Genomic DNA, 13,561 nt, shown 5'->3' on the forward strand with positions numbered 1-13,561 from the left:
TCCAGAATCTGGATTCAGAGTGCAAGAAACCAGTGGAAAACTTGGGGGCAGTTAAAAGTGCTCCTTTGAGGGCCTGTCTGTCCCTGTTCTGCTCCCTGACTGCTCCTCTCTGCAGACGTGGACGAGTGCCTGACTGGCCAGGCCCTGTGTGCTCATCAGTGTCTCAACACCCAAGGCTCCTTCAAGTGCACCTGCAGCCCTGGCTATGAGCTGGGGGCAGATGGCAAGCAGTGCTACCGTGAGTACTGCCTGCAGACTCCCCTCAGGGGGCATGGGGGTGGGCTGGCAGCTCCAGGAGAGAGTATGTGCACCATCCCCTGGGAGCTGGGCAGGCCAGGCTGGAGTAAACCCTTTGGGAAGGATTTCACAGGCAGGTTTGGGGCTGTTGACTCTCCCAACACATACAAAAAATGATGTCTGATCTGTCAGGTTACCAGGGAGCTGCTTTTGCTGGTTTAGGCAATTTCTTTGGAGCCATTTGGCTGCAAACAGCCCAAGCTCTGCTCCTGGATGAGTTCAGTCAGCTGCAGATGTGTGACTGAAGGAGGAATTGAGCTAGAGAAGTGATGGCCTCTGCTCCCAGCAAGAAATAAACATGGTTGTGCAAGAAGGAGCCAGGCTCTCCATGCATCTTAGCCAACACATCCCCAGGGACAGCCCAAAGTGGGGCTGTCAGCACCAGCAGCCCCCTTAGGGACAGCCCCCATGGCAGTGCCAGTGCTGGAAGCTGTGATGCCCCTCCTGTGCAGCTGCTGCAGCTCTCACTGGGGGCCTGGCAGGACTATGAGGATGAGGCTTTGCAGACCACAAATGGGTCTTAAAAGGCATCAGACAGAGCAGTGTGAGGAGCTGGGCTGCTGATATGCTCATTAGGAGCCTGAGCACCTACACAGCTGTCTGCAAAAGCCACCCCAGAGCTCAGCTCTGTGGAACACTGCACATTCACCTGCAGCTGGTGGGGTGAGGCTTGCAGAGGGCTCTAAGCCTTAGCTGCCTCCTCACCCAGCAGGGAAGATGACTCTTTGTGGCTTCAGCAAACTGGCCCACAGGGGACAAAAGGCTTGGGTTTGTTGCTGCTCAGGTCTGGGGTTTCCAGGTAAGCCCCTGGTAAGAGATGAGACCTGGAGGGTCAGTTCTGGCAGCAGGGGCAGCACAAGCCCCACTCCTGTTCTCATGTGGCCTCTCCAGCTGGGCCTCTGACCACTCCACTGTAGAATTAAGTAGCCTCCACGGATGGAAAATTTCTCCCTGCCCCTTCTAGCACCTTCTATGCAAACCCTGCTGCTTCTTGCATCAGTGAGAGTGAGGGAAAGGGACCCCACTCATGTTGTGAGATCTAGGAGATAGCTGTGCCATGCTGGAAGGCTCTCATGACATGCACAGATCCATGGGGAAGCATCAAGCTCCCTTTCTTTTGTCCTCCTTGGGCCTGAACCACACTAAAAATAAAAAATGTTCTTCTAGGCAGAAAACATTTTCCTGAGGTTGAGGCCTGAGCCAAAGCTCCATGGTACAAGTTCCTTTTAGTTGAAGAAAGCTTACTGAAGCAGCCTGCAGTTTACACAAGCCTTGCCAAGCCCAGGAGATGTGAGGCTGCTCTGGATCTTTGCACCTACCACTGCTGACACGGCAGTGAGGAACGTTCCTAGCTGTAGGCATCTGGATGTTCCCCTGCTTAGCTGCTGCTCCCAGAGCTGGCTGGCACCAGGACAGCTCTGTGCTCGCACAGCCTGAGCCAGCTTTTTGGTTGGCAGCACACACTGCAGCTTGTCAGGAATGGGAGCAGCTCTGTCTGCAGCCTGCTTCATCTCAGAGGCTGTCCAGAGCGTGCTCCATCAGCCTGGCCCTGGGAGGCTATGTGGGACATGGCCTGGGATCCCTGGGTTTATTTTTGCACACCACTTTCCCAGCCCAGCAGTGGCCTGTGCCAAGCTGTTTCCATCCCTTTCCCCACTGCAGAGCTCTCCTCTCCCCAGCAGGGCTCTGCACGCACCAGCAGCCATGCCAGGAGGTCAGCTGGAAGCTGTGCAGATGCCTGCTGCAGCTGGGCAGCAGGGCAAGGCAGGGCCCAGGCAGTGTGCAGCAGCTGCTGGGGGGTGCTGAGCCCTGTGCCTCTTGCAGGGATAGAGATGGAGATTGTCAACAGCTGCGAGGCCAACAACGGAGGCTGTGCCCATGCCTGCCACCACACCAGCGCTGGCCCAGCCTGCTCCTGCCGCTCCGGCTACCGGCTGGAGGAGGACCAGAAGAGCTGCACTGGTAAGGGGCAGGGCTCCCTGCCTGGGGCCACAGGGGGTGAGGATCCTCTGCCTGCACCAACAGGGCAGCGAGGCTGGGAACAGGGGGAGGGGAGGTGCTGCTCTTCTTGAAGCCCTTCACGGTGAGGGAGTGGAATCCTGCCACAGGTTGCTCAGAGATGTGGTGGAGGCCACAGCCCTGGACACATTCAAGGTCAGACTTGGTAGGGCCCTGAGCAACCTGCTCTAGTTGGAGGTGTCCCTGATGACTGCAGAGGGTTGGACTAGAAGACCTTCAAAGGTCCCTTCCAACCCCATGCATTCTGATTCCATGGAGACATCCTCAGACCTCCCCTCAAGACCTACTCAGAAGCTGTTGGCTCCAGAACCAGCTAGTTTTGCCCTGCTGAAACTGATCTGAGGCAGCATTGGCAGACAGAGGCTCACCTCCTACTTACCAGCCTATGCCTAGAGGGGCACCAGCCTGGCTGCCATCTCACAGGAAGCAGCAGGAAAGAGGGAATGAGTGATGTGGAGGAGTCAGTGGCTGCAAGCCAAGCTCAGAGCAGCCCCATCCTGTTCCATACAGGATGTGTTAATAGAGAAGCAAGGCAGAGATCCACCTCTAGCTCTGGAAATGTGGGGCAGGCACTACAGATTGAATCAGAGCCCCTTGAGGAGCGAACCCTCTGAGCAGCCTCCTACTGCCTCAGCACAGGGAGCAGGAGGAGCTGTCTCCATGCACCACACCACAGCAGCACAAGCACCAGGTCCAGCTGTTCTCCAGAAGTCTCTTCCCACCCCTGCCAGTCAGTGGTTCCTCCCTGGGCTGAGGAGCACAGTGCCAGGCTGAGCTGCTGGCAGCAAGCTCCCTCCTTGCAAGAGGAGCTCCAGGAGGAGCCCAGCAGCTGGCAGGCAGCTCAGCTCTCAGCAGGGCACTGCTGCCCAGCACCATCACCCTGCACAGCTACACCTGGACCTTTTCCAAACCTACCTGGATGCCATCCTGTGCAAGCTGCCCTGGGCCAGCCTGCTCTGGCAGAGGGCTTGGGTTGGATCTCCAGAGCTCCTTCCTGCCCCCTGCATTCTGTGGCTGTCACCTCTGCCCTCTGCTTTCTGTTTAGACATCGAGGAGTGTGCCAGCAGCGCTCACTGCTGCCAGCAGGACTGCTACAACTACCCTGGGGGCTACGAGTGTGCCTGCCAGGCTGGCTACAGGCTCAGCACGGATGGCTGTGGCTGTGAGGGTGAGCACAAACACCTCCCTGGCACTGCTGCTGTCCCCAGCCTGGCAGCACAGCGAGAGACACACACAGCAGGGGCTCCTCTCCAGAGGAAGCTGCCCCCAGCCTTGCCAGGGGGGTTCAGGTTGGATGTGAGGAGCAATTTCTTCATGGTGGAGGTGTCTCAAGCACTGGAACAGGCTGCCCAGGGAGGTGGTGGTGGGGAGGGATTGAAAAGCAGGGATGTGGTGGTGGCTTAGCAGCAGTGGTGGGATTGGGAGCTCGAGGTGAGTGGTTGGACCTGATGAGCTCCAGGGTGGAGCTGTCTCCTCCTCAGGAGTTGTTCTCACTACCAAAGCTCTCCCACAGCCTTTCCCGGCTGGAATCCCAAGCTGAGCCAGCTCTGTCTGCACAGTTAGTGACAGGTGGGAGCTGACATCCAGCACAGGGTGTTTTGAACCCCAGGGTTCCCTGCATTGCTTGGGTGGTCTCCTGATGCTTCAGTTGTGCTTCGTGCAGCTAACAGGGATGATGCCACCAGCCAGCTTGCTGAACTGTGGGCCCCATCCTGTATGGGGGACCTGCTCCCCTTCTTTTTCAGACATGGATGAGTGCTCCTCAAGCAATGGGGGATGTGAGCACACCTGCCAGAACCAGCTGGGCTCCTTCCAGTGTGGCTGTGACATTGGCTACAGGCTGGATGAGGACCGAAGGAGCTGCCTCCGTGAGTGTGCTGCCTGCTGCTGCTGGGGGGAAGGGCTCTGCTCAGAAAAACTGAGGAGGTGAGGTGAGCTCAGTGTCCTGAGAAGCCAGAGCTGCTAGCAGGGTGAGGATCAAAGCCTCTCCCATAGAGCAGGAAGGCTCTCAGCTGACCTGTGCCCATTCTAGACAAAAAACCCACAAACTAATAGCAACCACCAGCAAAAGTTTTGGAGGTGCCACTGTAGAGATCAGTGCTGCAAACTGTGCCACATCAGCTGCCCCAGCACTGGTCTCACTTTCCTAGCTGGGGGCTTCTGTCCTGCTGTTCACCTGCCAGAGATCCCTTTCTCCCCCTTTCTCCCCCTTTCTCCCCCTTTCTCCCCCTTTCTCCCCCACTGACTCCATCATCCCACAACAGAGTCCCCTCCCTGGAGGTGTTCCAGGCCAGCTTGGATGGGTGGGAGGTGTCCCTGCCCATGGTGAGGCGGTTGGAGCTGGATGATCTTTAAGGTGCCTTCCCACCCAACCCATTCCATGATTCCATGGCCGCTTCCCTAGCTCTGGAGGACACCGTGGAGGCGCTGGATGGGCGGCGCCCTGTGATCCGCCCCATCCCCCATGTCGCCATCCTGAGGGACGAACTGACTCAGCTCTTCAACGACGACTACGAGGAGGAGGAGGGAGAGGTGGAAGCCAGAGGAGAGCACACCCTGTCAGAAAAATTCGGTGGGCATCTTGCAGCCCTGGTAAAAGGCTTTGTGTGCTTGGAAGGCTTCATAGCTAAGAGAGCCTGCTGGGTGTGTTGGTGCTTGCTGAGCACACCCACAGCTCCTGCTGAGTCCCTGCCCTGCCCACACAGAACCCACTCAGCTAACAACCCCCCAAGGAGGGGCTGAGCAGCCTTGGGGAAGGCTTTTCACCTGCAGCTCCTCTCCTTGCAGTCTGCCTGGAGCACACCTTTGGTCCTGACTGCAGCCTGACCTGTGGGGACTGCCGGAATGGAGCTCCCTGCAACGCGGAGGGGAATGGCTGCGACTGCCCCGCAGGGTGGACTGGCATCCTCTGCAACCAGAGTGAGTCAGGCTGCAGGGCAGTGCCCAGAAGACTCTGCCCAGCTCTGTCTGAGTCTCACCTCTCTCTGTCTCACCCCAGCCTGCCCAGAGGGCACCTTTGGGAGGAACTGCAGCCAGAGCTGTGGCTGCCAGAACGGTGGCACCTGTGACCCTGCCACTGGCACCTGCCGCTGCCCGCCCGGCGTGGCTGGAGAGCTCTGCCAAGATGGTAAGGCCATGGCTCTGCTTCCCTCCTTGTGTGGCAGTGGTGAGGATCTTTTCCTTCTCACCATGGCCCTGGGACCTGGTAGGGTGCAGGAGGTTGGAGTGAGGTGGGGGTTGGGATCCTCTCCCAAGGAACAAGTGACAGGACAAGAGGAAACAGCCTCAAGTTGTGCCAGGGGAGGTTTAGGTTGGACATGAGGAACAATTTCTTCCCCAAAAGGGTTGTCCAGTCCTGGCTCAAGCTGCCCAGGGCAGTGGTGGAGTCTGCATCCCTGGAGGGGTTTCAAAGCTGTGGAGATGTGGTGCTGAGGGCCATGGGATGGTGGTGCCCTGGCAGTGCTGGGGTCATGGTTGGACTCCATCATCTGAAAGAGTTAAAGTCTGGGGAACAGAATCTAAAACCACAGAAAAAGAGTGAGGCAATGAGAGACTGAGACCAGGGGCTGGGACATCTGGGAGTGATTACTGAAGAAGACCCAAGCAGAACGTGAATGGATACAAGAGATGCCCTGAGCTCTTCAGCATGGAAGAAGGAGCTGGTTGAGGGGTAGAGGGAACAAACAGGAAGGTAGGAATAAAATAAAGCAAGGGGAAGTGATCTGTTGTCCCAGGGTGGCATTTCCTCTGCTGCTGTCCCAGGGCAGGCTGCCTGTCTGCCTGACACATGCTTCCAGTATGGAGCTCCTCAGCACAGCAGAGAAGGAGCAATGATTTTATTCCCTCCCCAATGCAGCTGTCACCATTATCTATCATTAGGAATGTCCCCAGGGGTTGCTTTCTCCCGTGTGACAAAGGTGACTTTTCAGAGCCCTGCAGGGCAGAGTGGTAGCAGGACCAGTGGCACCAGTCCAGGAGCTGGTGAGTGCCCTGGAGGCACCTCTTGAGGCTGGAGATGGCAAGTGTGGCACTGTGCAAGGCCAGGAGAGCTGCAGCAATCCCCTCTGGAGCTGCTGCAGGACCCTGGTGACCCTTGGTGTCACCTTAGCAGAGATCCAGCAAGTCCCTGCTCAGGAACCACCTCCCTTGGCTGGATCCATCTCTGGTGCCTTCTGGCTTGGACTCTGCAGGGATCTCCTGTGCTGTGCCAGGGATAAAACCACAGGCACTGGCTGATCCTCCCCCAAACCTCTCTGTGTTTCTAGGATGCCCCAAAGGATTTTATGGGAAACAATGCAGGAAAAAGTGCAACTGTGCCAACCGGGGCCGATGCCATCGGATCTACGGAGCCTGCCTGTGTGACCCTGGCTTGTACGGACGGTACTGCCACCTGGGTATGGCTCTCCTCACCTCCTTGGCCTGCAGGAAAGCTGGGGAGGGACTTTTGATAAGGGCTTGTAGTGGCAGGATGAGGGGGAATGGACTGGAGCTCGAGGAGGGCAGATTTAGGCTGGAGATGAGGAAGGAATTCTTGCAGTGAGGGTGGGGAGACACTGGAACAGGTTGCACAGGGAGGCTGTGGATGCCTCCTCCCTGGAAGTGTTCCAGGCCAGGCTGGATGAGGTCTTGAGCAACCTGGTGGGAGGTGTCCCTGCCCATGGCAGAGGGGTGGAACTGGAGGATCTCCAAGGTCCCTTCCAGCCCAACCCATTCTATGCAGGTCTGTGATTTTCAGACCGTTCCTTTCTTGCTGGGTGCCAAACCCTCTGCACCTTGCCCTCTGCCACCGATGGGTCTCTCACTGACCAGCCCCTTCCCTCCCCTTCAGCTTGCCCCAAGTGGGCTTTCGGTGCTGGGTGCTCCGAGGAGTGCCAGTGCGAGCAGGAGAACACCCGGGACTGCGACAAGAGGGACGGCTCCTGCCGCTGCAAGCCCGGCTACCGCGGCAAGCGCTGCCACACCCGTGAGTGGCCAAGGGCTGCCGGGGAGCAGCCCCCTTCCCCGCTCGAGCAGCCCCCTTCCTCCTCCTGCAGCCCCCTTCCTCCTCCTGCAGCCCCCTTCCTCCTCCTGCAGCCCCCTCCCCACTAACTTCTCCTCCTGGAGAAAGGCTCAGCTCACTTCCCACTCTCCTGAGTGCCTCAGCTCTTGTTCAGGTCAACCACAGCCCCTGTCCGTGTGGCTGGTGGAGCTCATCCAGCCTCCCGCTCCCGGGAGTGCCAGCACAGGGGCCTGGGGCTGCCGCCTGTCCCAGGGTCAGCTGAATGATGCCAGATGTTCTTTCTCTGTGGCTGTCTCCAGGCTGTGACCCTGGGTACTACGGGGATGGCTGCAAGCAGAAATGCAGCTGCCCTCCCGAGGTGCCCTGTGACCATGTCACCGGAGAGTGCAGGAGAGAATGTCCCCCAGGCTACCACGGGGACAGCTGTGACCAAGGTAAGCTGCAGCCCTGCTCTGAGCCTGCTGTGAGCTCCTCACTCACACACAGACCTGTTCTGCACAAAACCACCTGAAAGCACCTTCAGGACTCCTCCTGTGCTCTCCCTGACCCCTCAAGCCCTGAGCTGATCTGATGAGTGAAGGACCCAGGAGCTCTGAAGGGCACAGGAGCTGCTCCTGGGGGTCTCTGTGAAACCCTCCAGGCAGGGAAGCAGGAATTGTCCTGCAGAATGAGTCTCACTCAGGGAAGGAGAGCCAGGTCTCACTTTGTCCCACCACTTGGGCATCTCTGCCTTGTAGATGGAGGTGGTAGCTCTTGAGTTCTCTTCCCCAGCCTTTTGATGTCTTCTGGCTGCCATGCACTCAGTGCCCAGCAGAACATGATCCCATTTTCTGCTCTTTCTCTGCTCCACGGGGAGACTCTGCTTGGTCTTCAAGTGGCAAAGAAAATGTTGGATTTCATCCACACCAGGGTTCAAAGTGCTGCCTCTGGATGAGCTTTTCTGCTCCTCACATAACGTGCCAGGTGACAGCAGGGCATGAAACTGCCCAGCTCTGTGTGTGCAATGTGGCAGCCAGGCTCTGAGGCTGCAGGTCCTCAGGGTCCTGGGGGATGGTTGGGGTGGCAGAGGGCTTGGCTTGCTTCAAGCAAAGGTGGTTTGAGTGCAACTGAAGACAGTGAGTCACTGGCATGAGATGATGACTCCAAAGCACGAGCACAGCCCTTGGAAAGGGATAACTTCCACCAGCCTTGGAGCTGAGAAGCCAACCTCCCCCTCTTGTGAGGTTGTCCTCTCCTGAATCACACTTCAGCTGCTTGGAGCCAGCAGGAAAGGCACAGGTTTGAACTCCTGGAGTCCACACTTGCAGGCAGGGCTCGTGGTGCTCAGCAGCTGAGGCTGGGTTCAAGCATCCCATCCCCACCCAGCCCAGAACTGCAGCTCCCAGCACGTCATCCTTGCCTAACACCATGACTGGTGGGACCAAGCTGGTCTGGTGGTCAGGACAAGAGCTGCAGATGGTCACAAGGAGTTCTGAAGCCAACCTGTGCTTGCGGAGGTCCGAGGTGCTCAGAGGAGTGAGGGGAGCAGCTTCTGCAGGGCTTGTGCCCCTCACAGGGCTCCTGGTGGCACTGGAGCCCCCAGACAGGGCTGCTGCTGTCCCCAGAGCCCTGGGGGCTGGGGGCTTGGGTCGGAGTATTTTTAAAGAGCCTAAGAAAGGAGCTTAAGCCTGGAGGGGGAGTGACAGGAAATAACACAAATATTTGCATAGAAATAGTAGGCTCTTGGCTGCTGTCTGGGCTGGAAATGATTAAAGGGTGAAGACAAACATCTGCCATCAATTAGCAGAGGAGAGGAACAACAAAACCTCCACTGTGTGCTTGAAATCCTCACTCTGCTCTGCTTCTCCTGGGCGCTGGTGGCTGCCCAAGCCCTGGATCCAGTGACCAGAGGGGACTGCAAGCATGGCCCTCTGCACCACAGCTCCAGGGCTTTGAAACCCCTCCAGGGATGGGGACTCCACCACTGCCCTGGGCAGCCTGGGCCAGGTCTGGACAACTCTTTTGGGGAAGAAATTTTTTCTCAGTCCAACCTGAACCTCCCCTGGGGCAAGCTGAGGCCATTTCCTTTTGTCTTGTCACTTGTTACCTGGGAGGAGAGGCCAACCCCCATCTGGCTCCAGCCTCCCCTCAGGGAGCTGTAGAGAGCAGTGAGGTCCCCCCTCAGCCTCCTTTTTCCCAGGATAATCAACCCCAGGCTGCTCCTCAGCAGCCCTGAGGGACTGCTCAGAAGGAGCTGTGGGGATAGGAGGAGGGGCAAGGGATTGAAACTGGAGCAGGGCAGAGTTAGGTTGGACATCAGGAGTGAGTTCTGCACAGTGGTGAGACACTGGAACAGGCTGCCCAGGGCTGTGCCTGGGGCTCCATCCCTGGACACATTCAAGGTGAGACTCAATGTGGCCCTGTGCAGCCTGATCCAGCTGCAGGAGTCCCTGCTGAGTGCAGGGGGGTTGGCCAAGGTGACCCCTGAGGGTCCCTTCCAACCCAGTGCAGTCTGTGACTGTGAGCTGGCAGCTCTCTCCCTGCTGTTTTGGTGCAGAGTGCCCATGGGGGACGTTTGGGGCAGGCTGCCAGGGGTCCTGCCTCTGTGGTGGAGCCTCCTGTGACCCTGTCAGTGGGCACTGCCTCTGCCCACCTGGCTGGACCGGACATGACTGTGGCCAAGGTGAGCAGGCAGCAGCAGCTGGGGGCTGAGGAGGGGAGGGGGGTGCAGAGCTGACACTCTTTGGCCAATTCTTAGCCTTTGGCTTCTCACCTGCAGCTCAGAGCAGGCCTGGTGCTGTCTGGGGGTCTGGCAGCAGCTGTGAAGAGCCTTTGCCAGCAGCACCATTTCCTAGCAAGGAGACCTTGCAGGTGTAAATCCAGAATGGACACAGCAGAGCTGGAGTGAGCCCAGCAGAGCCCGAACAGGCTCCAGGGCTGTTGATCCAACACTCCAGGAGCTGTTGTCCTTGCTGGCAGCCACTTGTTGCCAAACAAGAGCCCAGGGTGTGCTGAAGCAATGGCACCAAGGAGAAGGGGACCCCAGGGCCATGCACCAGGAGGTTGATGCCTGCCTCTCATCAGCCCCTGATGACCTCTCTCTCTCTTTGCCCACCCTCCAGCTTGCCCTGAGGGTCGCTGGGGCCTGGGCTGCCAGGAGATCTGCCCTGAGTGTCTGAACAATGGCAGCTGTGACCCTGCCATGGGAGCCTGCCGCTGCCCCCCCGGCTACACTGGGCACCGCTGCCAGGAGGGTGAGTGCTGCCCATGGGGCCTGGCACCTGGAGGGGCCCTGGCTGCCTCCAGCTGGAAGGGGGCTCCTTGGGTTGCCCTGGAGCACCTGCTCCAGCCAGAGGAGCACCCAGCTCTTGGCCAGGCATCGCAGGGCAGCTCTCTGTTGCCCCAGATGCTGAAGCATGGGCTGGGTCCTTGCCTTCAAGCCCCCCTAGCCCTACCTTCACGGTGCCAACCTCCCCACCACGGAAGGGGAGGGAGATCCCTGAGTTCCTGGGCCCATTCAGCTGGGGGCTGAGCACCCACACCTGGTCAAAGAGCATTGGTGGCTCTGCAGGAGGATGCTCTGGTCCCTGCTGGGTCCATTGGGAGGGAAGCTGAGGCTGTGGTGGCAGAGCAACCATCTGCAGCCTGCCCACGTCTGTGTTGCAGTGTGCCCTGCAGGCTGGTTTGGGCCAGGCTGCCAGCTGAGATGCCACTGTGGCAACGAGGGACATTGCCACCCTGTGACAGGGACCTGCAGCTGTGCACCAGGCTGGACAGGCCACAACTGTCAGAGAGGTACCTGCTGGGCATCAGCCACCTTCCTTGCCCCCAGGAGGCACTGCTGGGCATCACCCATTCCACCTGGGAGGCACTGCTGGGCATCACCCACCCTCCTTCCCCCCAGGAGGCACTGCTGGGCATCAGCCATTCCCCCAGGAGGCGCTGCCCTGTGCAGAGCTCTGCTGCCCTCTGCTTCATTGGCATCCTTGTGCTGTGCTTCTGCCCCAGAAGTCTCTCTCTGAAGTCCTTTAGGTTTCTCCACTCTCCTGCCTAGTGCCACAGGTGCCACCTCTGCTGGGCTTTCTTGCAGGAGGTGACATCAGCTCTGTGCTGGTGTGGTGCCTGCCCTCACAGCCCCACCAGGGGTTCTGAGCACCTCCAGCCTTGCTTATGCCCCTGCCCGAGGGAGCAGTTGGGATCTGTGGCAACAGCCCCCTGAGGAACCCCAGAACTCCAGAACTCCAGCCTGGTGGAGGTTGAAAGGAGCCTCTGGAGATCATCCAGGGCAGCCCCCAGGATCCCGGTGTGGGGCTGGAACCTCTCCAGAGGAGGAGACTCCAAACCTCTCTGGGCATCCTGCGGCAGGGCTCAGCACCCTCGCAGGAGTCATGCCCAGGCCCTCGCTCGCTGGGCACCAGTAAGGGTCCCTTGTCTGTGTCTCTCAGCCTGTGACGCAGGTCGCTGGGGCCCCGACTGCGCCCTCCGCTGCAACTGCAGCAACAGCGACGGCAGCTGCAGCGCCGACACCGGGAGGTGCCTCTGCGACGCCGGCTACAGGGGCAACCGCTGCCAGCAGAGTGAGTGCAGCCCTGTCTGCCCTGCCTGTCCTGCCAGCCCTGTCTGCCCTGCCCTGCGTGCCCAGGCTGCCCTGCCTGTCCTGCCAGCCCTGCCTGTCCTGCCAGCCCAGTGCCTGCCCAGGCTGCCCTGCCAGCCCTGTCTGCCCTGCCCTGCCTGCCCAGGCTGCCCTGCCTGTCCTGCCAGCCCTGCCTGTCCTGCCAGCCCTGCCAGCCCAGTGCCTGCCCAGGCTGCCCTGCCAGCCCTGTCTGCCCTGCCAGCCCTGTCTGCCCTGCCCTGTCTTGTCTGCCCTGCCTGCCCAGGCTGTCCTGGTTGCTCTGCTCACCTCTGAGCCAGGAGGCACAGAGCTGGATTCCAGGAGAAAGGAATTGCCCAGGCATGTCGTGAGGGTCCTGCTGTGCCCTGCAAAGGTGCCATGGTCCACACTCCTTCTTGGTTCAGTCAGAGATGTTCAGTTCCTGTGCCGTGTGTGTGGCCAGTCCCATCCTGTCCCCAGGGGGGTTGGGTGGCATGGGAGCACATCGGGAAGGGGCAGGGCAGAGCCCTCTGGGCATTCCAGGAAAGCAGCTGCCCAGCTGCTGTTGTTTCTAGTCATGGCCTTCATGTAGCACCCTGGGGCTGCCAGGCCAGGCCAGGCTCCTCATGCTCCTTTGCTCCTGCTTGCCAGAGTGCCCAGCAGGGTGGTTTGGGCCGAGCTGCCGGCATCAGTGCCAGTGTGACCACGGAGCTGCCTGTGACCACGTCAGTGGTGCCTGCACCTGCAGCCCAGGCTGGAGAGGGACCTTCTGTGAGCTCCGTGAGTACCCCTGCCTGGGCACCCAGCCCTGCCAGCAGCTGCCAGGGGCTCCTGGCCAGCAGGGTCAGCACTCCCTGCCTGCCTTTGCTGTCCCAGCAACCAGAATCCCTCGGGATGGAGATGGAACAATCTGCATGTCTGCAACTGCTGAGGCTCTGGGTTTAACTCAGGGGAAAAGGCCTAGGGGAACAACAGCAAAAACAGACTAAGCAGGGGTGAAGGAGGGGGCAGTGCCCAGCTGCCTCACCACCCGTGTGGGCACACACATTGCAGCCTCTCCAAGGGGGCCCTGGGTGCAGGGCTCAGCCTGCTTGGGCTCTTGGTGGTCAAAAGCCCCAATGGCATCACTCCTCTGAGCTACCCCAGCTTGGGTCTGCACACTGAGTGTCCACCGTGGACAGGCACCCAAGGTTCTGCTGCCCTGCCAGGGCAGAGCCGTTGGCAGGTGCCCAGCACCCTGGTGTGGCATCCTGTCAGCAGAAGAGGCCACCAAGAGGCATCTGAGCTCTGCTGGGATGTTCCCAGTGTTTTGTGGGCATTGCTCCTTTGTTTTCCACAGCCTGTCCTGATGGATTTTATGGCCTGGAGTGCCAGCAGGCCTGCCACTGCCTCAATGGTGCCAGCTGCGACCACATCACCGGCCAGTGCCACTGTGCCCCCGGCTGGGAAGGGCCCCACTGTGCCCAGGGTGAGTGTCACTGCAGCTGGGCACCCAGCTTCTGTGGCTGGGGTGAGGAGGGGATGGAGTGGGACAAGTTGGGATGGGATGGAGCCATGCAGGAGCAGCCCTCCACGAGGCATCGCAGAGCCTTCACCACCCCCTGCTCTGCCAGGCTGTACAGCCAGGCCTGAGGTGCCTGCTCCCCACGTGTGGTTCCCAGGGGTGGAAGCTCCTC

The 13,561-nt window shown here is 59.6% G+C and overlaps 1 protein-coding gene across 1 annotated transcript in view; it reads left to right on the forward strand.

Moving 5' to 3' along the window:
- MEGF6 (multiple EGF like domains 6) overlaps positions 1-13,561 on the forward strand; it is a 79,304-nt gene that overhangs the window by 55,476 nt on the left and 10,267 nt on the right. Inside the window, exons 7-22 of the mRNA XM_054394820.1 lie at positions 116-238; positions 2,122-2,259; positions 3,362-3,484; positions 4,062-4,184; positions 4,721-4,888; positions 5,104-5,235; positions 5,315-5,443; positions 6,582-6,710; positions 7,145-7,279; positions 7,615-7,749; positions 9,852-9,977; positions 10,417-10,548; positions 10,961-11,089; positions 11,740-11,871; positions 12,537-12,665; positions 13,225-13,353. Coding sequence (XP_054250795.1) covers positions 116-238; positions 2,122-2,259; positions 3,362-3,484; positions 4,062-4,184; positions 4,721-4,888; positions 5,104-5,235; positions 5,315-5,443; positions 6,582-6,710; positions 7,145-7,279; positions 7,615-7,749; positions 9,852-9,977; positions 10,417-10,548; positions 10,961-11,089; positions 11,740-11,871; positions 12,537-12,665; positions 13,225-13,353 — 2,112 coding nt within the window. The remainder of the gene's footprint in view (positions 1-115; positions 239-2,121; positions 2,260-3,361; positions 3,485-4,061; positions 4,185-4,720; positions 4,889-5,103; positions 5,236-5,314; positions 5,444-6,581; positions 6,711-7,144; positions 7,280-7,614; positions 7,750-9,851; positions 9,978-10,416; positions 10,549-10,960; positions 11,090-11,739; positions 11,872-12,536; positions 12,666-13,224; positions 13,354-13,561) is intronic.

Source organism: Indicator indicator, chromosome 32, assembly GCF_027791375.1.
Source record: "Indicator indicator isolate 239-I01 chromosome 32, UM_Iind_1.1, whole genome shotgun sequence".
NCBI classification, from domain to species: Eukaryota; Metazoa; Chordata; class Aves; order Piciformes; family Indicatoridae; genus Indicator; species Indicator indicator.